General features: G+C 42.9%; 1 protein-coding gene across 2 annotated transcripts in view; it reads right to left on the bottom strand.

The window, feature by feature from the left end:
• EPS8L3 (EPS8 signaling adaptor L3) overlaps positions 1-27,936 on the bottom strand; it is a 254,614-nt gene that overhangs the window by 9,223 nt on the left and 217,455 nt on the right. For both annotated transcript variants that reach the window (XM_072423530.1, XM_072423540.1), the window contains exon 16: positions 25,242-25,332. In XM_072423530.1, the coding sequence (XP_072279631.1) occupies positions 25,242-25,332 (91 nt within the window). The remainder of the gene's footprint in view (positions 1-25,241; positions 25,333-27,936) is intronic.

Below are 27,936 nucleotides of genomic sequence, written 5' to 3'. Positions count from 1 at the left end.
TGGGCTGAGGTCCCTGTTCAAAGTCAGCCAGCACGCTCTCTATGTACTCCGAAGATACAGGATAGGTCAGGAAATAGAACCATACAAGGTGGTGGTCACTTCTGTAATGACACACTTCGCGATAAGTTATGCCATTGTGCATTTCACCCAAAGACCCCCCAACGTGTCTTTTGCAAACGACATCTCACCAACCATTAGCTGGTTCTCAGTCCGAAACTCATCATTCTGCAGTATTTTTACATGATCTTTATAGATGGATCTTTGAATGGAGTCTCCCAAGACGACAACATACTTGTTGTGGAGAAGTCCCTGGACGTCTGCTGAGCTGAATAACTTCATGGCTCAATGTGGTCATCCAGGACCTCTCGGTTCCCGTTACACATACCGGTGTCTCCCATCTCAACCCCCAGACATATACAGGTCTGCTGTCCCACTTCTCAGTTCTGGGGTAACATACACAGAAATTCAGACCGATAAAGCGTGGTACCGATGAATGAAGCAGAAGACAAGGCCTTCTATGTTTAATCACAAATTTCAGATTACACACTTGCATTACACACTTCTGGGTGTCATTAAAGAAGCACACCCAGCTCAAGATGCCAGTTACTAATGCTGTCTACACTCAGTCTCAGGGCCTGCTATCTAGTGAAAGCACATGAAAGGGAACGGGCTTGGCGGAATCAGCAGGGAAAGAAGACCCTGTTGAGCTTGAGTCTAGTCTGGCATCTAGAGCTGGGTACTGGGGCCTTTCGTATTTGCTAGCTGTAAATTTGTAAAATGCGGCATGGACAGCATTGTTAACTGGCATCTACAGCTGGGTACTGGGCAGGTGTCAGCAGTAACAGCAGGAGGAAGACCTGGTGGGCTATGAGACGAAGTGTGGACAGCATTTGTAACTGGCATCTAGAGCTGGGTACTGGGCAGGCAGCAGCAGTAACAGCATGAGGAGGAGGAGGAGGTAAGCCCTGAGACGGATCAAGGATGGCATTATAGATTGAGGCCATCACCTACATGGACAGTGTGGAAGTTGTAGCTACTGGAGACATTGCTGTGTAGGGGACTGCCTTTTCCTATCTGCTAGCTTTAACTTTGTAAAATGTTGCATGTACAGCAATGTTAACTGGCATCTACAGCTGGGTACTAGGCAGGAGGCAGCAGTAACAGCTAGAGGAAGAGGTGGTGGGCCCTGGGATGGAGTGTGGGCAGCATTTGTAACTGGCATCTAGTGCTGGGTATTGGGCAGGCGACAGCAGTAACAGCAGGAGGAAGAGGTGGTGGGCCCAGAGACGGAGTTTGGACAGCATTTGTGAGTAGCATCTGGAGTTGGGTACAGGGCAGGCAGCAGCAGTAACAGCATGAGGAGGAGGCGTTAGGCCCTGAGAAGGAGTGTGGACAACATTAGTAATTGGTATCTAGAGTTTGTTACAGGGTGGGCAGCAGCAGTAACAGCATGCATAGAAGGTAGTGGGCCCTGAGACGAAGTGTGGAGGACATTAGTAACTGGCATCTAGAGCTGGGTACTGGGCAGGCAGCAGTAGTAACAGCAGGAGGAGGCGGTGGGCTCTGAGACCAAGTGTGGACGACATTAGTAACTGGCTTCTAGAGTTGGGTACTGGGCAGGCAGCAGCAGTAACAGCATAAGGAGGTGGCGTTAGGCCCTGAGATGGAGTGTGGATGACTTTAGTAACTGGCTTCTAGAGTTGGTTACTGGGCAGGCAGCTGCTGTAACAGCAGGAGGAGGAGGTGGTGAGCCCTGAGAAGGAGTGTGGACAGCATTTGTAACTGGTATCTAGAACTGGGTACTGGGCAGGCGGCAGCAGTAACAGCAGGAGGAGGAGGTGGTGGGCCCTGAGATGGAGTGTGGACTGCATTTGTAACTGTCTCCAAAAAAAAATACAGATATTTTATTCTGATCCCACCTGCGATCCATCAAAAAAGCCAGAAAAATTTCTGCATTTCTCTCAAAAAAATACAGATATTTTAATCTGATTCCACATGCTATCAAAAAAGCCATAAACATTTCTGTATTTCTCTCGAAAAAAATATAGATATTTAATTATGATACTTCTTGCAATCGATCAAAAAAAAAAAAACATTTCCTTTTTTCGCTCTAAAAAAATACAGGTGTTTTATTCTGTCCCCACTTGCTATCTATCAAAAAAGCCAGAAAAATTTCTGTATTTCTCTCAAAAAAATACAGATATTTTATTCTGGACCCACTTGCTATCAAAAAAGCCAGAAAATTGTCTTTATTTCTCTTAAAAAATACAGAGATTTAAATCTAGCACTTGCTATCTTTTAAAAAAGCCAGAAAAATTTCTGTATTTCTATAAAAAATTACAGATATTTCATTCTGATCCCACATCTGATCCCACTTGCTATCTATCAAAAAATCCAGAAAAAAATCTGTATTTCTGTAAAAAAAAAACAGTTATTTAATTATGATCCCACTTGATATCAAAAAAGCCAAAAAAAATTTCTGTATTTCTGTAAAAAAAATACATATATTTTATTCTGATCCCAATTACTATCAAAAAAAGCCAAAATAAAGTTTGTATTTTTGTAAAAAAATGCAGATATTTCAATCTGATACCAATTGCTATCAAAAAAGCCAGAAAAATGTCTGTATTTCTCAAAAAAGAAAATACAGATATTTTATTCTGATCCCACTTGCTATCTATCAAAAAAGACATGACAAATTCTGTAATTCTCTCCAAAAATTACAGATATTTAAATATGATACTTCTTGCATCAGATCAAAAAGAAAAACAAAATGTTTTCTGTATTTTCCAAAAAAAAAGAATTTTATTCTGATCCCACTTGCTATCTATCACAAAAGACAGAACATTTTCTGTATTTATCTATAACAAACACAGATATTTAATTCTGACCTCTCTTGCTACCTATAAAAAAAGGCAGAAACATTTTTGTATTTCTCTCCACACAATACAGATCTAATTCTGATACCTCTTCCAATCTGTCACAAAAGGCAGAAAAATTTCTGTATTTCTGTATAAAAAAAACAGATATTTAAATCTGATACCACTTGCTATCTATCTAAAAGGACAGAAAAATTTCTGTATTTCTATACAAAAAAATACAAATATTTAATAAGGAATCACAGCTCCGTTACAAGTGATATAGGCCTCAAAGTACATAGAGGCAGAGGGCCCTGATTGAGGTCCTCAGTAAAAAAAATTAGCCAATTACACAGCTACATTGCAAGTGATAGGCCTCAGAGACAGAGAAGAGGTAAAAGGCCACAAGGGGGAGGAGTAGAAAGAGATGCAGAAGGCTGTGAAAGTGCTCTTCCCATCAAGGTGTCAGCAGGCCGTGCAGCAGTTGACGACTAATCAGTTTACTCTGCAGAGGGGGTGTTGAAGTCATTGCCGACCCAAGCCTTATTAATTTTAATAAAAGTGACTCGGTCAACATTTTCTGGGGATAGACGAATTCCGCTTGTCTCTCACTACGCCCCCAGCTGCACTGAACGCATTTTCAGATAACACACTTGCGGCTTGTCAGGCAAGGATCTGAATGACATGTTCTGCCAGCTCCAGCCACTGCTCAAGCTTGGATACCCAGTAGCCATGTGGGTCCTGGCTTTGCAGGTTGCACTTACAAGCACTTCTTGGTAGTTCTGCATTTTAGGTCCCCTTTATTGGGGCAAAATGAGTTGTTGTATCTCAGGCTTGTAACGTGGATCAAGTAATGTAGCAATTCAATAGTCGTCAGTCTTTGTTTTATGTGTTGTATGCGCGGATCGTTGGCTAACGCACTCCTGCATGAAGGCTGTCATGTGGCTCAAAGTTCCTACAGCTGAGGTCATTCTGAAACCACACTCCTGTGGGTCCAACAGCAGCACAGGGTCAGTGGCCTCCTCCGCCTGGTCTTGACATCCACTGAACATGCCGCCTTGTGTTTGGGTGGATGGATGCCATGTACCCTCAACATCCTTCTCTGCCCCTTTCCTCCCCTTCTCCCACACCTGCAATGTCCTCCTCATCCTCTTCCACCTCCTCCTCTTCCTGAATTTGTGGTGCACTATGCCTTGTAGGCACACATGTTCGAGATGATGTTTGAAACGTAATTTCTTGATGCAGTGTCCGCTCTGTACTATAAGCGCTGTACTATCAGGTTCATGACGTGAGCCAGGCAAGGTATGTGTGTGTTTCCCACAATGCAGGGCTGCCAGCAGATTGGCTCCGTTGTCACACATGACCTTGCCTGGCTGAAGTCTGTTGGGAGTTAGCCATATGTCCTCCTGCTCCCGCAGGGCACATAGAACGGTTGCGCCTGTGTGGCTGAGGGAACCCAGGCTTCACAACCTTAGGACTGCGTGGCAACGTCTGAATTGTGCACCAAAATAGCAAACTGCAGGTTGTTGCTGGCGGTGAACAGATGCTGCCGAATGGGAGGTGCTGGGTCTCTACGGCAAAGTGTCCCTGGAGGAAGAGGTTGAGGCACAAGAGTTAAAGGAGGAGGTGCGGAGGTCGAGGAGGAGACTGCATGGCGATGTGCTCTGGGCAGAGGTAGGTATGTAGGTATGCAGGCCTTGCTGCAGCTGCATCTTCCCCTGCTGCCACCAAAGGTACCCAGTGAGCTGTATAGGAAATATATCTTCCCACTCCATGCTTGCTCGACCAACTGTCGGTTGTCAGGTGCACCTTGCCAGAAACTGAGTGCTGCAGGGTCATGGACACGTTGCTCTGCACGTGTTCCTGCAAAGCAGGAACACATATTTTCTGCAAAATACTGTCGCTTGGGCATAACGTACTGTGGGTTTGCGCAGAGGAATGCGTAATGGAACGCATCAAAGTCCACCAGCCGATAAGGGAGGAGCTCTAACGCAATCAGCTGTGCAATTGCCGCATTGATTAGCTTTGTTTTGGGGTCATTTGGGCCATGTTTCCTCTTGCGCTCCAGCATCTGGGGGATGGAAGGTTGGATGCTGCTAATGCTAACCACAGAAAGATTAGACGATAGGGCAGAAGGTGTGGGGAATGGCAATGATGCATGGTCTTGACTGCTAGCAATGCGACAAACAGCAGCCGAACTGCGTTGGAGCTCCTGCTCACTGCTGGTGGAGCCTGAAAAGGTAATGCTTGGCTACATGCCTCACTCAAACTGCTAGCAGCAGCATGGGTAACTTTGGTGGCAGAAGGAGGAAAGGCAGCGGAGGAAGATCTAACAGTTTGAGCTTGCTTCCAGAGCTCTGTGCTTTCACCAGGTGTTCCCGCCAGGTTACTGGGTGGTGGCTTTTTAAATGTGTGCTCATGCAACTTGTTCCTAGTTTGTTTGGGTTTTTGCCTCATTTCAAGTGTTGAGCACACAGTTTGCAGATGACCATAGTGTTGTCATCACTATGGACATTAAAAAATGCCCACAAGGGCGAACATCTAACTGGGTCGAAAGGTGCTCTGGAGCTGGTGCTCATGGTGGCAGTCCGCGGTTGTTGAGGCACAACTGTGGTGACAGCTTCTGACAGTGGACAACTATGACTTGCCTTAATGGTATGTGAAAACTGCAGAGTGTGGGCAGCTTTTACCCTCTTCCTCCCTCGCCCCCTTTGAGGGTGCTCTGTAACATCCTCCTCTTTCTTCCATCCTTCTTCCTCCTCCTCTTCTTCCTGCCTATGATGATTTCCTTGTTCGCCCCATGTCGGATCAAGGACATCATAATCATCATCATCATCATCAGAAGAGACAGTTTCCCTGTATGTGCCGAAAGGAAGCAGTGGCCTTTTGGAGCCAGTTTGAATTGACTCGTCTGGCTCAGAGTGTTCGGGTGAAAAGTAAATGGAGGGAAACTGTCTCTCTTCATCAGATAACTGAAACAACTGAGCATCTTGAAGGAATGCTTGTAGCTCCGCCTCTCCAACCCCTCGTTGGGACTCCTCTACATACTGCTGTGCACGGAACTTTCCAGCCGATGATAAAGAACTAGGAGTAACAGGTGTATCTGTCACTGATATTAGGGAGGGGAGGAAAACAGAAAGGTAAATACAAGGGACTAGGCCTTCAATGGCTAGGGAAAAGGAAATGGTCACCCCCTACGGACACCCTAACCTAGCCCTGACTCCTGACAGTATGAATATTCCCAGATGGTGGGAATACTCATACACTGGAACCTAGGCCCTAGTAGCCCTGAATAGCCCTAAAAGTAGTGACTGGGCTTAAGACTACTGGTTCCTTCCCCGATGAAAGAACCAGTGTCTCCCTGAGGCCTAGTAACAACTAAAGAATAACAAAACATCAAAAGTAGTTCAACTTATCTTAATAGCAGATAGGGAAGCAGGAACTCTGGAGAGGACAACACACCAGCTCTTCACATCCCAGAAATGAATATCAACCGCATAGCATGAAGTATGAGGACAGACTAAATGGAGGAGCAGTAATAACCACCAGCTGCAACTGATACAAGGGGTATGGTCATCACAAACAACAACACAGAAACAAGCAAAAACAAAGAGACTGTCAGACAACCCCATGTGCAGCTTGTCTCACAGATCCTCTAACCTTAGTCACGTAAGGGACCGTGCCAGTATCATGGACTGTTTGGGACGCCTGTGAGGCCCCTGTCTGAGACTGGGATGAAGAGGGGGTACAATCACTTGACCCAGGCTGGGTCATGTACTCTACTACCTCTTGTTCAAGGTGTAGTAATAATGGACACCCACTATTAACAGCAGTGCTTCTTGTTCTCGAGTCAGTAGCTAAAAGCAAACTCATACTGCTTTGCTTGCCACCCCTGCCAAAGCTGCCCCTTCTTCTTTGGCCAGACATTGTACAGATTTTTGTGTGGCATGAAACACTGCAAAATACTTTGAAGCTAATATGCTTCACAAAGTGTAAATTTGTACAGTAAGTGGATTTTTTTATGGGGGTGTTGAAACCAAAAATGCAAGTGCGCTGTGTGTGTTGTATGCAGCACTTTCCTGCAGTGGTGACGCTTGTAATATGCACCACAGTATACAAACTAAGTATACAAACTGACTGACTATCTATCTATCTATCTATCTATCTATCTATCTATCTATCTATCTATCTATCTATCTAACAGTGAAACACTTTACCTATCTGAGTACAGTAGATTTCAGGACTGCATCAATACAGTACAATCCAACTATCTATCTGACTAACAGTGTGAGTGTGACACAGTCTAACTAAGTAAAGCACTTTTTTTACTTTGACAAAGCAAGCCAAACAGAAAGGTTGTGATGCTAGCAAATCTCTGTCAGGAGTGGTAAATGCAGGCACACCCTGGCCTTATATAGGGCAATGGCTGCCTGTGTGGCATGCAGTGACAGACAGCTAATCGGCTGCCTGGCACAGCAAACATGGAGGAGATCATTCCTGCTGTTATTGGAGGGCCCTAGGCATTATGGGGGAGGTCCCTAGGCATTGTGGGAGGGCAGAATTTGAGGCTTCGAATCCAACAAAATTTGAACAACAACACTACTTGTGACCCCATATCTGGTAACTTGGTATGTTTAGGGCAGCTCTCCGGGTCCCCGTGTACCCTGAAAGTTTCCCATCTTTATGACGGTTGGTGTTGGACATATAAAGGTTTATACATGGGGATTATGACAGCTGCATGGACACAGCTCTCATGCTGCTGCTTCTGGGTGGGTGGGCATGGTGGGCAGGGAGCAGCCACAGCTGATGGCCAGGTCTAAAGTACATGCCCACTCTCAGCTAACACTGAGCATGCTCAGGAAGCTGCCTCACCTGGCAGCACGATCCTATAGAAAAAATAGGACATGTGTGCACCCCATCCCCCGCAAGATAACAAGCAGATTAATTTATTTCATGTTTAAAAAACAGAGGCATAGTCTGCATATTTTGACACATATACAAACAAAATATCTCAAGTCCCAATTTCGATCCATTTTGCAGAATCTGCTTCCTCAGGAGATTTTAGATTGGCTTCAAAATTTCATTGATATTATTTAAATATCACTGATGTAAATCACTGATGTAAATCACTGAAAGAAGCACGCATCAACTGCCATGATGTAATTGTACTCTACACATAACCTGCTGGAGCTGGGCAGCACTGGTGTCCACAGACAGCCCTGCTCTTTACTAGTGTTGTTGTTCGAATTCGGGTCGTCCTTATGTTCGACCCGAAAATGGCTGTTCGAATTCGGGTCAACCCAACCCGAATTTTGCTGCATTCGACAAACCCGAATTCGGATTTCCCAGAATGCACTGAAACAACTGGGCAGGGTGGGCAACTCCCCCATGCCCTCCAATTACAGCAGGGATGCCCCCTCCATCTTTGTTGTGGCAGACAGCCGATTGGCTGTCCCTCCTCCTGCTGTAAATGATGCTGCTGCCTGCCCAGTACCTGACATTAGATGCCGGACACTAATGCCGTCCACACTTCATCTCAGAGCCCACCGTCTCCTCCTTCTCTTGTTGTAAATGATGCTGCCACCTGCCCTCACTATCCAACTGTAGATGCCAGATACGAATGCAGTCCACATTTTGTCTCAGAGCCCACCAGTGCCACCACCACCTCCTCCTCCTCCTCCTGCTGTAAATGATGCTGCTGCCCTCCCAGTACCTGGCATTAGATGCCGGACACTAATGCCGTCCACACTTCATCTCAGAGCCCACCGTCTCCACCTCCTCTTGTTGTAAATGATGCTGCCACCTGCCCTCACTACCCAACTGTAGATGCCAGATACGAATGCAGTCCACATTTTGTCTCCAAGCTCCTCCTCCTGCTGTACATGATGCTGCTGCCTGCCCAGTATCTGACTTTAAATGCCAGACACTAATGCCGTCCAGACTCCATACTCTGTCTCAGAGCCCACCGCCTGTTCCTCTTGCTGTGAATGAAGCTGCAACCTGCCCAGTACCTGACTTTAGATGCCAGAAACGAATACCGTCCACACTCCGTCTCAGAGCCCACAGCCTCCTCCTCCTGCTGTAAATGATGCTGCCGCCTGCCCAGTATCTGACTTTAGATGCCGGAAACTAATGCCGTCCACACTCCTTCCCACAGCCCACCGCCTCCTCCTCCCAGTCCCCAGCTCTAGATGCCAGACTGGACTCCAGCTCAACAGGGTCTTCTTTCCCCGCTGATTCTTCCATGCACAATCCCTTTCATGTGGTTTCGCTATATAGTAGGTAAGTACAGATTGGAATCTCCCTCATTCCTATTCCTGGTAACGAACGCACGCGGCGAGTTATAGTTTGGTCTGAACATCTGGATCCAGAAATTACATTCGACGTCGCTGAAGAAAATGTGAGTTCCCAGTCTCGGATTTTCTTTTTTACAGATGAATATGACGACCTTTATATTCAGCTGTCACCAACTCTAATCTTCTTTGTAGAAAATATAGGGGTAGATAGATAGAAAGATCTGCTGGCTGGTTCCATCCATGGTCATCCATTACCTCATCCTAATCAGGTAAGTGCTGAATTATTTACATTATGCCCTGCAAAGCTAAATATTAGTTAAGCTGCTACTTTTTTTGCCCGATAATACTGCCTCTACACTGTCAATATAGGTGATGGCTTTACATTGCAATGCCCTCCTTGCTCCGTCTCAAGGCCCACCACCTCCTCCTCCCAGTACCCAGCTCTAGATGCCAGATTAGACTCCAGCTCAACAGGGTCTTCTTTCCTCGCTGATTCCGTCAAGCCCGTTCCCTTTCATGTGGTTTCGCTACATAGTTGGTACGGATTGGGATCTCGTTGATCCATTCATGTCTCCGATAGCTACAGCTTCGACACTGTCCATATGGGTGATGGCCTCAACCTCTAATGCCGTCCTTGCTCCTTCTCAGGGCCCAACGCCTCATCCTCATGCTGTAACTGATGCCGCCTGCACAGTTCCCAACTCTGGATGCCAGTTACCAAAGCGGTGCCCGCTCTGTCTCAGTGCCCACCGCCTCCTCCTCCTGCTGCTCTGCCTGTACTCTGAAGCCTGTGTATGGCTTGTAACGGAGCCGTGAAACCTGGTGGATATTTTTTGGACCAGAGGAACCCCCTCATGTCCCTATCTGACTGTACTCAGATACCGTGTAAAATCCGGTATGTTCCCTTGACCGCCCCATAAAATGGCCGTGCCAGCAACAAAAAAAAAGACTTCCTTATTTTATTTTTACTTGTACAGTGTTGTGCAGAGATGGGAGAGTCTTGACATGTCTTTTTAAATGTATTTATAGGCTGTAGAAGCTCTCCACCGACACGAATAACAACCCAAATTTTTCCCCCATTGACTTTAATGGGATTCGAATTCGGCATTCGACGACCCGAATAATTTTGCATTATTCGGCCGAATAGCGGTCGAATCGAATAGCGACCTATTCGACCAACACTACTCTTTACTCTATTCTGTTGCAATCTAGTCAATCTTTGCTTCAGCATCTCCAAATTATTAGGTATATATTTTTTTAGGTCCAATTATGCTAAAGATGCTGAAGCATTTCAACATCCACCGCTCATAAAGAATCATCTTTTTATAAGGCCTTTGGTGGAAAGCCTTTTAAATTTTTAGGCCTTCCACCTACAGTGTTAGCTTTTTGTTCAGCAGCAATTTCATGGTGAAATAATAAAGAATTGTTGAGGGTTTAAGACTAGTATGGAATTACCATATAAGAGTATATAGTGTGTCCTACATGTAAGTGTCCAAAAGAAAGATGATATGTGACAAGAAATTAACTTGAAAAGAGTTAGTAGCATCAAGTAATAGGTAAAAAAATGAATGTTTACAAGCAAAAAGAGTTGTTTTGAAAATGTCAACAAAACACCGCATTGATTGTAAGGCTATATACACATATCAAATGATTCTCGTCTGATAATTGCCTTAGGGCTAGAATCGGAAGAGAATCTGGCAAGTGTACAGTACTCGTCCGAGGTCATTCATGGATCCTCCCTGGCTGATCAACGAACGATGAACGATCATAATGCAAGTGGATAGGGGAGAGAGCACAGTGGGGTGCTGCTCCGTCGTTCTTCCCCTTTCCATAGAGCAGAATGGAGAACAGCCCTTGTTCAGTCTTTTGTCATTGGAAAGAATCAAGGAAGATCCTTTCCAACGACAATTATCAAATGTGTGTATGTAGCCTTAGATGCAGAGGAGCTAAATATCTCAGACTATGGTAAATCAAAATATTGATGTACAGAACCCATTTTAACATAGCTTTTCCTGTAAATAGGTTGGATCAACATGTCAGAAGTGCTAAAATGCTGAAAACCTTACCTTTCTTTTATAGGGAAATTAGGCCTTGTGCATTAAGGCTTGGTAAACTTAGTAGTATAATAGTGGTAACATAGACAGCTCAAATGATTAACAAAAAGTCTTTGAACCCATACAAGAGGAAGAGGTAAAAAAGGAGAAAATGGGGGTGATGGGAGAAGGGAGGTAGAAAAGCAAGCCAAGCTTGTAGAAAAGCAATATAAGGAGGAGAACAGGGGAGAATAGTCTTTGAGAACTAGCAGTGAAACATCCAACCATTTTTTGCAGACACACCCTGTATGAATGACATATTGTGAAGAATGTATAACCTTAGTTCCATTCTACTGTATGTCTATGGTTTAAGTATAGCAGTACAAATATTGGTATCCAAGATACAAAAAACTGAAAGAGGAAATGATGGCCTTGTTAAGGAGTAGGACAAAAAGGGAGAGGTTATTGTATAGGCACAAGAAGGTAGCTGGTAAAGAGAATGCTGGAGTTAGAAAATAATGAACACTATATATCTGAGCTTGGACAAAGTGTATAACTCATCAAGAGACAGTAATAGATACCCTGATTTTCAGTGCACTAAAAGCCACGTAACCAGCTGCCAACAAGTAGTGTTGGTAAGAAATAGAATTGAAAAGAAAATAGGCAGGTTAACAGGAAATAGACAGACCATTAGATAACACAAAAAGGTATACATGTAAACAAATTACAAACCAGCATAGCTATAAAACAAATTGAAAATATCAACATCTTTCCATAATAATGACAGAAAGTGGAAAAAAAAGAGAAACAAAATTTGAAATATGGGATAGTAGAACCAAAAAAGACAAGCTGGGTTGTCTGAGACAATAGTGATTAGTGATATAGGTCAAGGAGATAAAATAGTATCTACACTATATGACTAGAGAAGGTCGCTAGTGTAATTGAGTGATTTGAAGAGAGCATCACAGCATCACAGTCTAAGTATCTCCTTTATTATTAATTTGTGTATTTTTGTAGACATCATAAAGCAATGCAAAGGCTAAAAATTGAGGGTAAAGCAAATAAGGGTATTATGGGTATCACAAGGAAGACGCTGACCAGAACCCAGAACAAAAAAAAGAACAAGGTACAAGTCTAGCTGGGATGGATTTTCCAGCAGGGAAAAGTAAATGGACAAACAAAGGGCATTATCCAACTACAGGTGAGTGGAAGTTGTGGATCAGATAAATCCTTGGGAGAAGCATCTGAGTGAAACACCAAAGATGAAGTTGGGTGGTTCATGGAGTCCATTTAAAAATTTCTGTGCCTAGCTCTCAAAAATAATTTCTTGAAACACTTTTTGGCAAATAAGACTATTATTTGTCCTGATGTTACCACTCCGTCCACAAGTCTTTTGTTGAGCAACCTGCAGCATTCCTTTATCTTTGAAGTTTCCATCTTTCTCAGCATCCCCTGCACAGATACTGAGACTGTGCACAGCGGAAGGCAATTTTAGATTAAGTGCTGCAGCCAGTGAGCTGGACGGGTTCCTGGATTAAACCTCCCTATTTCAAAACTCTGGTTGCTGAATCATCAACTTGTTACCTGAGACCAACTATACTCTAACAGATATTGTCTTTGTGGATACTTGACCTCATCCTAACTGTCTTTTTCTTGTCTTTCCTCCTGAATTCAGACCTTTAATACTGCTTGCTGCCTGCAAAGGTCAGGGCAGGCAGCGATCAGGAATAGTCAAGGATCAAGCCAGGGTCAGTAAGCAAGAGAATAAGGAACAGGAGACACAGACAAGAGCAACTGGAACCTGGGAACAAAGCCAAAAGAACCCCTTGTTCAGGCAACTTCCTGTTTCCAGTCACTTCCTTAAAAAGGGAAGATCATGTGGTGGATGAGGGCCATGTGACCTGCAGACATCCTACCCACCAACAGAGGGAGGGAAGAGGCAGTTTAGGTGCTGTTCACATGTTTGCCAGCAGGTGGAGTGCTTTTGAGGAACACTCTAATCCTCTGAGACAAAGGGGCAGCTGAATACAAGGTGGGTGACACTGAAGAGGACACATATCCCCCAGTGCTTTGGGGATCTGTGACAGTACCCCCCTCTTAGGACCCCTGATTGGGCTGGTCCCCTCCGGGTTTGTTGTGAAGTTTATAATGAAATTACTTGAGTAGGAGGGGAGCATGGAAATCCAGGAACAATCCTCGGGACTGTAGCCCTTCCAGTGTGCAAAATATTGCAAAGAACCCCGGACGAGTCTAGAATCAAAGACCTGTTCTACCTCATACTCCTCTTCTGAGGCAGCAGGAACAGGGCCAGGAAGTAAAGACTTTTTAGAGAAGCTGTTGAAGATTACTGGTTTAAGAAGGGAGACTTGAAAACAATTATGAATCTTCAGAGATGGATGTAGTTCCAGCTTGTAGGTCACTGGGTTAATTTCAGCCAGTGCAGAAAAAGGACCTATGTATCCTGGAGTGAGCTTGAGAGAAGGCGTTCTGCAGCTGAATGTGCTCTGTAGAAAGCCACACTTTATCACCAGTAGAAAACCAAGGTGCATGAGTTCTCTTTTTGTCAGCCCATCTCTTGTAATGTGCTGAAGAGCATTTTAAATTTTCTTGGAACTTTTTCCAAACCTGTGATGACCAGAGATGAAAAAGAAGGGACCTGTGGATCTATTGGAGTGGTTGTTTTGGGCCAACTCAGCCCAAGGCAAAAGTTCTGCCCAGTTGTCTTGCTGGGAGTTCACAAACAGACCGATATTTTGCTTCAGGGACTAATTACCTTCTTGGTTTGTCCATTGGACTAAGGTTGGTAGGCTGAAGAGAAGTCTAATTTGATTTTCAGTGGGTGGCAGAGGGCTCTCCAGAAAAGAGATATAGAAACAATGTGAGAGGGTAACCCATGCAGACAAATGACTTCTTTGAAAAAGATTTTTGCCAAAATGGGGGCAAAGGGAAGATAGAGAAGGATGAAAGGGACATTTTTGAAAAGTGGTCAATCATGACCCAAATTGTGGAAAATCATTAGAGGGGGGAAGGTAAATAATAAAGCACATGGGGATGTGAGTACAAGGTTGTACTTGAACCGGAAGCGGGAATAAAGGACCAGAGGGGAGCTTTTAAAGGCACCTTGTGGTGGGCATACTTAGTGCATGCACCCACAAAATCAATCATATCTGGTTTCAAATTAGGCCACAAAAATTTGCCCCCATTGAAGGACTAAAATGCGGTGGTCCTTTTGAACAAAGGACTCTCCTGGAGGGATTTGATCAAGTCAGACAAGGGCCATAGGCACAATCCGAGCAGGACCAATGACAAATGTAGGTTCTGATTCAGGATCCTCCTTTTCAAAGGAATAGGACAAGGCATCAGACGCTGCATATTCTGCAAATACTGCAGATTCTTGTAATCTGTAAATATGGTCATCAGACGACGGGCTCCCTCTAGTAAGTGATGCCATTCCTCTAAGGCAAGTTTTAGCAGTGAGCAACTCATGGCCTCTAATGGAGTAGTTCTTATCAGCACGAGAGAATTTTTTGGAGATGAAACTGCAAGATTCAAGCTTGCCAGGAGCACTCCTCTGTTACAGGACCACACCAACTCCTATGGAAGAAGCATCTACCTCCAGAAAGAAAGGCTGAGAGGTGTCAGGGCGAATCAGACATGGGCCGTAGCAAAACTTCCTTCAGTGGCTGAAAGGCCTGGAGTGCCTCCGGTGACCAGACTTTACAATTACACCCTTTCTTGGTCATGGATGTAATTGAGGAAATTAGCGAGGAATAATCTTTGATAAATTGTCGATAATAGTTGGCAAAGCCCAGGAACCGCTAGATAACTTTAAGTCCGAGTGGTTGTGGCCAGTCAAGTACTGCAGAAAGTTAAGCACGGTCCATCCTCAGACCCTCAGCTGAAACTATGTAACCAATAAATAGGTCTTCAGAAAGCTAAGATAGACATTTCTCTGACTTTGCATGTCCATTGTTCCCAAGTCGCTGCAGGACAGTTTTGACATGGTTGCGTTGAGTTGACAGATCATTGGAATAAACCAAAATGTCATCGGTACGCAACCACACAGATATACAAAAGATCCCTGAAGACATCATTCATGAAATTCTGAAACACAGTTGCAGCATTGCAGAGCCCAAACGACATTACCAGATATTCGTAGTGGGTATTGAAAGAATTCTTCCACTCATCACCATTGTAAGCGCCCAGCAGGTCAAGCTTGGTGAAAACAGACGCTCCTTGGAGTTGACCAAACAACTCTGAGATAAGAGGCAGTGGATACCTGTTTTTAATGGTAATTTTTTTTAACCACCTAAGCGGTAATCCCGAGTGTGACTTGGTGGATTTTAGTTGCAAAAAGCAGTAATCCCGAGTCACACTCAGGGTTACTTTAACCTTAAAAAACCACACATTTACCTTGCTCCGTTGCTGTCCCCCCGTGTCCTGCTCGTCCCTGCAGGTCCTGGGGACATGTCTGCATCTTCTGATCTCCAGCCATTAACTGCAGAGCCAAGATCAACGGGGTTTCTTGTGACGTCGGTGCGGCGGGAAATGTAAAACCACTTTGTAATGGATTCAATACAAGAAAGCTGTTTTGAGTCCAATACAAAGAAAAATTTATATATATATATATATATATAAAATATTATATGCTGCTGTACAGTTATATTACATGTTAAACTATTTTTAACGAAGTTTATTAATAAATTTATTAAATTTATTAACTATTAGACATATTTTGGTGAGTTTTGCGTAAGAATTATAGCCTACAATGTAAAATAAATTTCCATGCAAAAATCACTTTTGTGGTTGTTAAGCCCCTGTAATTTATACATCCCCTACCGGGGATGATGACTTGCGGATAAAGCCCCTCTCCAAATCTTGAATATACTCTGAATAGACATGGCGTTGGTTTCTGGGATGGGGAGAGGGTACACTCTATCCCGAGGAGAAAAACCAGGGACCAGGTCTATGAAGCAGTTCTAAGGACAGTGAGGTAGCAAAATCTCAGCCTGCTTTTTGCTGAAGATGTCTTGGTAGGTCAAGAACTGGAGAAGCAGCTAATGAACAAACTTGTCAGAAGTCTGGGGGGATATTTCTGAAGGCAAGTAGGAGTCCATGACAAAATATCTCCAGAGCTCCAGTCAATGACAGGAGCATGTTTTCTGAGCCACTGTCCCCTAAGCAAAACAGGATCTATGACTCCAGGGATACCAGGAAGGATATAGTCACGAAATGTAGAGCCACAAGCTTTATAGTCAGTGGAATGGTAGCATGCTGGATACTGCCTAGCAGAATTGCCCCATTTATCACAGGGACCACTGGGGGTTTTGATAGGGGCACCACAGGAATATTGTACTGATAGACTAGTTGCTGATTAATAAAGTTCTCAGCAGCACCCAAGTCCAAAAAGGCTTGAGACTAGAATTTCAGATTGTTGCAAGAAATCTCTACAGGAAATGTAATTCTGGAAGGTGGAGAGGAAGTGGATTTTCCTAGGGAACACTCTTCCAAGTTTTCTAGGCACTGGCGTTTAGGGGCTTTCTGTGGCCAGTTAAATTTCTAGTGGCCCTGTACAGCGCAGTACAGACAGAGGTTCTGGTCTCCAGGGCAAGCTTGTTCCTCTGGAGATAGTTGTGTTCGATCCACTGGCATGGGCTCAACCACTGGAGGAATGGCGTACTAAAAATTTTGGGCCAATTTGATGGAATGCTGGACTCTCTGGGTCTCCTGAGCTTGTCCCTGAAAGCAAGTTTCCACTAAATAACACCAGGTCATCAGGGAGGGGAGGGAAGGTCACAGCTGGCAAGTCTATCTTTAATATGGCCTGCAAGGCCCTGCCAAAACACTGCCACCAGAGCGTGAATATTCCAATTTAATTCTGCTGCTAGAGTTTGGAACCTTTTGGCATACTAGCTAAAGGTGAGGCAGGCCTGATGTAGGCAGAGAATTTCTGATTAACAATGCCACAGGGCAGGATAGTGGACCCTCTGTGTCACCAGCCCAGTTGGTAGAGATGTGTGTGTGGCACAAAGTCTACGCAACCACCCAGTCTTCTCCAGAGCCTCTAGAGGTGAATATGTTATGGTGAGGCTGGTGACTGCTGACAGACAGGAATAAAGCATGGTACCAAAACGTGAGACAGCAGCATGGTTTGACAAACAAAATGTCAGGCCAGGCGCTGATCAGGAATAGTCAAGGGTCAAGACTGGATCAGTTCATGAGAGAATCCTGAGACACAGACAGGAGCAACTGGAAGAGCTGGTGCTTGCAGCAGGGGAATGCAAGGGGGGGGTGACACTGAAGAAGGCACAGTTCCCTGTGCCCTGTGCAGTGGGAATCTGTGACAGTATCAGTGTCACAGAGGGATGGAGCTTCAAGGGGGTGCTATGGCTTACACAGAAGTGGTGTGAGCACTGAGGAGGACCAAGGCACTGATTCTAAGCAGTAACCAGGTCTTTTCTACAGCCTTAAGTGGTGAGGATGTTGCACTGCTAGCTACTGTCAAGTTAGGGTCCTTGGGCACACCAGGGTCAGGATGATGCACGCTACAAAGGAGACACAGAAAGCACAGGTGACATTAGAGACAGGAGGATCACCGCAGACACAGAAGAACACTGGAGTAGTACAAGGGAACAGGCAGGAAATCACCAGACATAACAGGAGCTGGACAGGATAAGCATTAATCAACAGGTGTAGAGGAAATGCTCAGCAGAGCTAGGGAGCTTGGCACTAGTGGAGACACGTTGCATGAACACAGAGTGCTGTGTGTGAGCTAGCTAAATAGCCAAAGGCGATTAGGAGGCTATATCTTGACTGGCCGGCTAGAGGGGTGATACTGATTAAATCTGAAAGAGCAGCCGCACCCGGGCTCAGAACTGCCCACATGTGCAGGAGAGAGGCACCTGCACTTTAGCAAGGAAGATGTAACTGTGACATTACTCCCCTTTACGGGGCCATCAGGGCTCCCCACGTGCGAGGTCCAGGTTTAAGAGGAAAGCACAGATGGAACTTCTTGGCAAGAAGGGGAGCTGATTTCTCCTCTGGACCAAAACCTTTCTAGTCAATATGGTACATTACCTTCTTGCGAGAAATTTTGGAATCCAGAATTTGATGGACTTTATACTCCTGAGGAGAATTGGAAGCAGGAGTAGCTAAAGGTGAGGGACAAGAAAAAAAATCAGGACTAATGGTTTTAGCAAAGATGGAAAGAGTTGGATGTTTAGGAAGGTGTAGCTTATAACAAATAGGATTAACCATAGCTGAAATGACATAAGGTTCAATAAAGGGAGGAGCAAACTTCAGAGAAGGGACTTTGCAACAGATGTTCATTGTGGGGAGCCAAATTTTATCCCCAGGTTGCAAAGGAGGTACTTTTTTGGCGAAGTCAATCTGCAAATTTCTTGTGTCTGAGAGCTGGGTGTTTCAGATGCTCACAGGTAGAAGACCAGATAGTATTAATGTCTGTCTGCAGGGCACTGAGTGAAGGTACTTCAGCAGAGCAGGGTATAGGACAATGTAGGCGAGGATGTTTGCCATTGACAATGAAGAATAGGGATTCTTTGGTGCTGGAGCTGACATGGTTGGTATTGGCAAACTCTGCTCATGGTAGCCGAGCTACCCAGTTGTCATGGTGGGCAGATACAAGGGTTCAAAGATATTGCTCCGAGGCCTGATTAACTCTTTCTGTCTGCCCATCAGTCCGAGGGTGATAGACTGAAAGCCTTTCCAAAAGTTAGAGGTAAATTGAATCTCACAATCAGATACAACATGCGTGGGCATACCATGAAGCCTAAACATTTCACAAATTTAAATTGGCACCAATGCAGCTGCTGATGGTAAAGCAGAAAGGGGTACAAAATGGGATATATTGGAAAAGCGATCCATGATCCATGTGAAAGAAGAAATTGTTGATTGAGCATCTGATAAGATTGAGACATGGGTGGAGTTGCAAATGAAGTGCATACACAATTAATTAAAGGAGTCTGCTATAGGCCCCCAAGTGTTAAAGAAGAAATAGAAAATCAACTACCAGCACAGATTGAAAGAGCTGCAAAGTCTGGCACAGTTGCAGTAATAGGAGATTTCAACTACCCTGACATTGACTGTAGTAATGGCACCACAGGTACAGCAAAAAGGTGGAAATTTATGAAATTTATACAGGATCATGGTAGATTATGGTACAGTTTATAGAATCCCCACCTAAAAATGATACTCTGCTGGACCTTTTTTTTTCTAAAATGCAGAGAGTATAACAAATGTGCACATAAAAGAAATTCTGGGTAGCAACGACCATAATTTATTTTCATTTATTGTACGTTGTAAAAGCAAAAACAGGAAAGATAAAAATATATAATTTTAGGAAAGAAAATTTTCTTGTCACGCTTGGGAAAATAGGGCCACTAGGGAGCCCTAAGGCTTGCACAAGGGTGTAGTGAGCATTGAGAAGGGCCAAGGTGCAGAGTCTAAGCTGTAACCAGGTCTGCTCCAGAGGCTCTAGTGGTGAGGATGTTGTGCGGCTGGTTACTGCCAGGTTGCCGTTCTTGGGCACAACAGGGTGGACAGGCGGATACACAGTACCAAATCACTAAGCATAAGAATTGTCAAGGAAGGCCACGGTAAAGGCAGGCAGTAAGCAAAAAATGTCAGATCACAAGTCAGGGATCAAATACCAGGGATCCAGGAAATAGACACCAGTGACACAAGGGCAACTGCAGACACGGGAAACACATGAGACACTGGAACCAACAAGAGGCACAGGTTACACAGGAATATCCACAAAGAGAAACACTGGAACAGCACAAGGGAATAGGCTGGGAACAGCAGACTGGGCAACAAGAGGTTAACACAGGAGCTGGATGGGGGAAACACTGAATTAGGCAACAGGGGTTACTAGTGGAGGGTGTATTGGGGATAGTTGAGGGGAGGGTTATGGATAAATATAGGGAGATTTCCATGTTACACAGAAACATTGGATTGCACAGTGAACTTGTACTGAAAAACAAAAGGTCTTGCAGGTAACTGCAAAATGATTTAAAGAGCCTGTTCACCAATGCTAGAAGTCTGGCAAACAGAATAGGTGAGTTGGAAGCCTTAATGAATGAAGAGCATTATGACTTAGTTGGTATTGCTGAATCCTGGCTTTGTTCTTCACATGACTGGGCTGTCAATATTCCTGGCTATACTCTCTTTCGTAAATACAGAGTCAAAAGAAAAGGTGGTAGTGCCTGTCTGTATGTGAGAAGTGATCATGAAAGTGAATGTGAAAGAAGAAATTGTTGATGGAACATGTGATGAGGTTGAGACATTATGGGTGGAGTTGAATGTGGGGATGCACAATACACAATTAATTTTTGGCGTTTGTAATAGGCACCCAGTGCTACGGAAGAATTTGAGAATCAACTACTAGCACAGATAGAAGAAGCAGCAAAACTGGAATTTTTTATTCATGGGAAATTTCAACTACCCTGTCATTTACTGGAGTAACGGCACTACAGGAACAGCAAAAGGGAGGAAATTTATGAATTTAATACAAGATAAATTTATGGAACAGTTTATGGAAGCCTGAACTAGAAATTATACTCTGCTGGACCTAGTTCTTTATAACAATTCAGAGCTTATAACAAATGTGCATTTAAAAGCGAATCTGGGTAGCAGTGACTATACCATGATTTCATTTGATGTAAGCTGTAAACAGGAAGCAAAAACTGGAAAGATAAAAACATTTACTTTTAAGAGAGCAAATTTTCCATTATAAAGGGTGGCTCTTTGACTTGGACTGAGAGACAATATTGTTCTCAAAGAACACAGAACAGAAATGAGAATGTTTCAAGTACGCAAGCACAGTGAAAAATATATTCCAATGGGTATAAAGAGGCTAAAATTTAAATCTATGTGGCTCACAGCTAATCTTAAAAAGCCATTAGGAACAAGAAAAGGGCATTCCAAAAAATATAAAAATGAAGGATCACCTTCATCATTAGCAAACTTTAAAGAATATAACAAAAGATGTAAAATGTGCAAAACTTCAAAATGAAAGACAGATTGCAGACAGAAGGGAAAGGCCCAAAATTTCTTTTAGTATTATTATTATAGGGATTTACTATACACTTTTTTTTAGCTCTCTGTACACAAAGAAAAATTGCAGAGCTCAAGTCCAAATTTATAATAGCAATGTTCCAGCCTTAACCTCCCTGGCGGTATGAATAATAATTATTTTTAAATGTAAAAGCGGTACATTTAAAAATACTTAGTATTTTAAATTTCCCGCCTCCCAGCCGAACGGTCCTGCCCTCCAGCCATACACTCACGAGTAGATGACCAGCCGGCATCTGCTTACCTAGGCCCCACGTCCCAAAGTTCACACGCCGGGGATGCCGATGCCGTCCGGGCATCGCCAGGTTACACAGATGCCCGTCTTCTTCTTCTACCGCTTTTGTTATGGAAAATTCACCTTGAGCTACACTCAGGAATACCGCCAGGGAGGTTAAATGAGTCACAAAGGCTTAAAGTAATTTGACTGAGAAACAGTTGGGCTAAATTAAGGTTGACAAAGCACCAGGACCCAATGGATTACATCCACATGTCCTCAAAGGGCTGAGCTTAGTTATTTCAAAGCAATTATTTCTAATTTTTAGAAACCCTTTAATCACTGGCATAGTACCAATGGATTGGCGTAAGGCCAATGTGGTTCCTATCTTCAAAAAGCAAAGGAGAAAAGTTATTACTAGGTAACTACAGACCAGTTAGTTTAACGTCCATAGTTGGAAAGGTCCTAGAGAGTTTGATAAAAAAAAACACATAAAGGAGTTTCTGCTTGAAAATATTATTATAAGTGATAGTCAGCATGGTTTCAAGAAAGACCAAAGCTGTCAAACGAATGTACTCTTTTTATGAGGAAGTAAGTAAACAGGTAGACAGTGATATAGGAATAGCAGTTGATATAGTGTTCTTGGACCTTGCAAAAGCATTTGACACAGTACCCCACAGATGGTTAATAAGCAAGTTAGAGTCAATAGGTTTAGAAAAGTCAATCTGTAAATGGATAGAGAATTGGCCTAAAGACCACATCTAGAGAGTAGTGATTTTTGGTTCATACTGCACCAGGGCTTTATTGAGGATATGACACTTAATATACGAAAGCTATTCCTTATCCGCCCTACAATCTCCATTAACGCCACTTTTTGATCATTCAGGTCTCTCCATGGGAATTCATGCCAGACACATAGAGGGATATTCCAGAGAAGACTAGCCAAAAGCCAGAGACTTCCTGGACTCTCCCCAGGGTACCTTTGTGTGGGTGTTAAGTGTATCCCCAATTATGGAAGAGAATGTGGGCGCCAGGTAAATTCAAAGCTTTGTTTGAGTTGGGAAACCAAAGGTTGTGGGAGATTGAGATTAAGAGCTAGCGATTTACTCCTACTCACTATCAGAACTGACACCCCTGATAATAATTTCATTTTTTCAAGAGATTTGGGAGATTGACGAGTGGGAAGTAAATATAAATGAGGACATCCTCTGCATATAATCCAAATGTATGTTCTTTAGGACCACTCTTTATCCCTCTAATATCTGGGATTTGTCTAATGGAAAGTGCCAGGGGTTCTGTGGCCAGGGAAAATTGTAGTGGGGATAGCGGGCATCCCTGTCTAGTGCCTCTTCTAATGTGAATCAGTGGAGGAGAATAGCCTTTAATAGAAATAGAAACTGAGGGTGTGGAGTAAAGAAACGCTAAAAGGCATATAAACGCCAGTCCAAACCCCATCCTTTCCAGCGAAATTGTCAGATAATCCAAGGAAAAACTATCAAAGCCTTGTGTAGATCAATGGATAGTAACTTCCCTGTTTGAGATCCTATCCCAATTCCCTGTGATAGCTGAGATCTATCATCCTCCTAGTTTGATCTGGGGCTTGACTGTACCTTAGGAATCCTACCTGGTCTGGATGGATATAGTAGCCCAAGAAAGAATTCAAATGATTTGCTATGTATATGGTCAATGTTTTATGATTGCAATTGATCCAAGAAATTGTCCTGGCTTTTTCCAAGTGGTCTTTACCTGGTTTGGGGAGAATGTTAATTAACGTCTTGTTTCCCTCCTAGGGGACCATGTTACCCTCATGCAAATAATTTAAATAGAGAACTAACTGAGGGGCCAATACTTCCCCAAATATTTTGTAGTACTTGTTAAAATATCCATCCGGGCCAGGGGCACTACCAATTTTCACATTTTTAAAAGCCCTAAGAACTTCTGGTTACCAAGAATTCTTTTTTTAGGGTCTTGATATGTGCTTTCTGTAGTGTGGGTAGGGGTATCCTTGATAGATACTCTTCCACCTTAGCTCTAGGAGTTTGTGTGGGGGGCGCAATAAGGTTGGTATAGAACTTATGGAAGGCTTCTAGGACGAAGGCTTGGTTTTTAGAAAGTTTGCAATCTCTGGGTTTTAGTTTTGGGGGGGTCGATAGCCTATTTTTGGGGTGGAGTCTGTTATCTAAGAGTGAATTTGGTTTGTCTCCCCAAGTGAAAAATTTGTGGTCTTAGATCTAAATAAGAAAGAGAAATAAAAAGATATGATAACAGTTCCACGGGCAAGCAGAATCCAGGCATCAGGCAATTTAGATGAGGATTCAAGAGCTCTTTCCCCTTGACTTGGAGGACTTTGATGTTTGAGTCCGAGTGGGAGAAAGAGGGGGTGTGGTGCCACCTGCTGGAGATTTGTAGGTAGAGATATCAGTAGAAATTAGACGCAGATGTATAACAGGTCAAGGGTCACTTACTGCAGGATAGTACTTAAGTAAAATTTCAAACCTTGGCAGCTGAGCTCACCTGAAACAATTAAGCACTCGGCACTACCTTCTGCCAGGGCTTGTCAGACCGCATCAAAGATGAGTTGGCTGGTCAAGAGATTCCCCCCTCTTTGGATGACCTGATCTCCCTGGCTATCTAGATTGGGCAAAGGAGTGCGCTGGCTACTGAGGAGGCGCAAGTTGGTTCATCAAAGATCCCTTTGAAGAGGGCCAGGAAGGTCTCAATGCTATTAGTCACAGGATCCTTTCTTTCCTAGAGCCCGGACACCCAGGCCAATGCCTCCCCAGAAAATAAGGAGATTAAGTATGTCACTTTAGCCCGGTCAGAGGGGAAATTTTTGTAGCTTAAAATGGATGTTGCACTAGTTGATGAAGCCATGACAGGTCTTGGGATCTCCAGAAACCCACTCTGGGGGTGGCAAGTGAAGCCCAGAAGACTGGGTCTCGACTGGATGTTCAGCAGGTGCACTGGAGGAGGGTCTTGTCTGCCTGTAGACAATCTGGGTCAGTGTCTGGAAGTAAGACCAATTATCATGTGGTGGTGTGAAATGTAGATTAACCACCTGAGTTTGTACCAGTAAGAAGCCAAGGTGTCTGTAATTGCAGGTGTTGGTATCACTCAGGTAGTGTGGAGTTGAATCAAAGCACATCCATCTGCAGCATGCATGGACCCCTGTATTTATAGGTTGAACATCAGAAAACACAGATATATTTAAATAGGAATAAACTTCCCTCTGCATAAGTTTACCATGAAATATTAAAATAGTTATAAAGAAAACAAAAATTTATTTTTTCCCCATTTTTCTGACAAAACCTAGAATGCAAATTCTTATGCAATGTTCTTGTTGTTTGTAAAGCTGGTCTTTTGGGGCCTTAAGAAGAATGGGGTTGCATTTTGGGTTCGGAGCTATTAAGCTATGCTTAAAATGGAAAATAAAACATTCCTTGTATATTTAAATGGCAGCACAACGCACCATATTACGAAAAAAAGTAACATGCTTTTATAGTGGTGTGCTTCAACATGTTACACTTCAGGATGCTGAGGTTAAAACTTAATGGTGGCCTAATTCACCAACATATGTCAAATGCAATGCTGCAATTTTGTGTTAATGAAATGCACTACTGGGAAAAGGGGGTGGGATAGTTAGGGTACATTAGGCTCTAACACTGCTTCATATTGTTATTTATGAATAATATTATAAATATTAATTCTAACTATTTAGTAATTCTTCAAAACAAAAAATGAATATTACCTTTACTCTGTCTTCTTTTCTTACTGACAGTTCACGGTCGTTCCTGGCTTCGAAGTCATAAAGAACTATTATTGGTACTTCTTGTAAATTTCTGTATATAAATAAATTATGGCCTTAATAAAATTGACAGAAAATATAGCCAGAGTGATTTTACATTTTATCAGTTTTTTTATCACATTTTATTACTGTATTTTGGGACACTTCATATTAAAATTATATTCTGAGACAAATCATTTAAAGTGTAACGGTCTTTTACAAAAAAAAAAAAAAAAAGACAAAGCTGTCGATCCATCCGTGATCCTGGTCCAATTGATCCCATGGGAAAAATTCTCATGGGAAAAAATATTGGCACCCTTGCATTTATTTCAGAAAATGCAACACTTCTTCCCGAAAATTGTTGCAATTACAAATGCATTTGTATTGTCATGTTTATTTCTATTGTTGGCATCGGCAGAACACAAAAAAGCGAAGAAAAACAAACAAAAAATCAGAGACATTCCTCACATGCCAAAAATGGCTTGAACAAAATTACTGGCACCCTCAACCTAATACCAGATAGAACACTTTGGAAGAAACAACTGATGTTTATCGCTTTCTTTAACAATCAGTAATTCTTTTACATCTCTCTACTGGAATTTTGGACCACTCTTCCTTTGCCAGCTGCTCCTGGTCTCTCAAATTTGAAGGGTTCCTTTTCCCAACTGATGTTTTTAGATCTCTCCAGTTTATGGGTTTTAGATCTGGACTCATTGCTGGCCACTTCAGAACTTCAGTGCTTTGTCTTAAACAATTTCCGGGTGCTTTTTAAAGTATGCTTTGGGTTATTGTCCTGCTGTGAGACCCATGACCTCCAGCTGACCATTTGTAATTGCTCAACATTGTGCTCCAGAATTCTTTGGTAGTCATCAGATTTTATATTAGCATGCAAAGTATTAAGTAAAGGGGGCCAATAAAATTGCCCAGGCCATTTTTGACACTATTTGTGTGGAATGATTTTTTTCTCTGCTTTTTTGTGTTCTTCCATTGCCAAAAAAAGAAATACCTAAGCATTTGTATTTGCAACAATTTTCTGGGAGAATTGCTGCATTTTTATGACATAAATGCAAGGGTGCCAATGTTTTTGGCCATGATTGTATGTATACCAGGAGGATACACTGACGCAGCAAAATAAAAAAAACAAACATTTTTTCTTTCTTTTTTAGAAGGGTTCGCCACCTTTTTATATAAATGAAACTAAAGTATTAGCATTTTTTATCTGGTGGAAATAAATGTGTATACAGGCCCTAAAAATGGGCCTATTTGCCAACCCTGGACATAGTCAATTATAAAAAAAACGCAAAAAGAAGGGTTTTTTTGGCAACAACATATATAATTTGTAATATTGTTTACTTCTCATAATACTTAGCAAATCCCATAGCATCCTATTGAGAGTTCATCTGCAGTTCCACTTCGATCCCAGGGCAGTAAAGGTTATTTAACCTATAGTGCCTGGGGATCGAGAACAAGAGGATTCCCTTGCAGCCCTTCTACTCCTAACCCAGTCAGTCAGGAAATCTTCTATTTTAGGTCTATTTTGGACTTTAGACTTTCTTGGGCTATGCAACTCAACAGACAGGCTTAGCCAAATGGACCAGATATTTTCTAAAGAATTTTGTCTGATTTTACCAGAGCATGGTCATCCATTCCTGCAGCAATGTATAGGGAAATTATTTTAAAGTATTTTTCATGGAACTTACATTTCACCGCATAGAGCATTGCATTTGGGCCTGACCCACAGGACGCGGACCAAATTCAGACTTTGGGGACTGCTCAATGATAAACAATCCTATGGTATATGATGACTTATCTACTAAATTATGTGCCCCTCTCTCTGGAATGGGCCAACGTTAGTACCATAAATTTACAGGGTTCCCATTAAATGAAAGGTAGAAAACTTTTGAATATTGTTTCTCTGGTTGCTAAGAAAGATTAACCCAGATCCTCCCTCCCAGGGGTAATTCTTTAAAAAATAATGTATGTGTTTCAAATAGATTAGATGGAGCTTTTAATGAAACCTAGAGTTAAATTTCAATTCTTTGAAGTGGGGGAGGTCTTTCTTGATGCCCTTCCCACTCCTACCAAACAGAAAATGATCCAAACCTTTCAAATGACCTACTGGTATACTTCACCTCAGGGAGGAAGAAAATCCAAAAACCAACCAAAACAAAAAAAATACACTTACCTTTAATCCCGCAAAGCTGCCGATCTGTCCGTGGGGTTCTTCCATCGTGTCCCGTGTTATCCTGGCATTCCATCTTCGGAGCAGCCAAGAGCCTCCTGGTATGCATGACGTAGGTCTCCTGGGAGGCTCTGTGCTCCCATTTGTTAAGGGGATGGTGCTGCAACCTTTTTTTTTTTTAAAAAAAGGGGGTTGCACTTAAAAAAAACACAAACAGAATTTTTACCTTACATACCTTACATAACCTCTACCTTATGTGAAGTGAAAATTCTAAGTTAAGGTACGCTTTAATGGACCTCCAATACACACTCCGGTTGTAAGCGTTCCACTTTCCCTTTCCTGAATCCTCATTTCATCATATTTTGTAACTGTTTACTGTTTATTTACGTTTCCTAATGTGTACTTTTAGGGCACGTTTTTAATGAAATCACTTCTTTTAAATATTTCATAAAAATATAATTTATTCAAATATTAAAT

This window comes from Pyxicephalus adspersus, chromosome 1 (genome assembly GCF_032062135.1).
Source record: "Pyxicephalus adspersus chromosome 1, UCB_Pads_2.0, whole genome shotgun sequence".
NCBI lineage: Eukaryota > Metazoa > Chordata > Amphibia > Anura > Pyxicephalidae > Pyxicephalus > Pyxicephalus adspersus.
The sequence above is the reverse complement of the archived record's forward strand: the minus strand, read 5'-3'. Positions and strand labels throughout refer to the sequence as shown.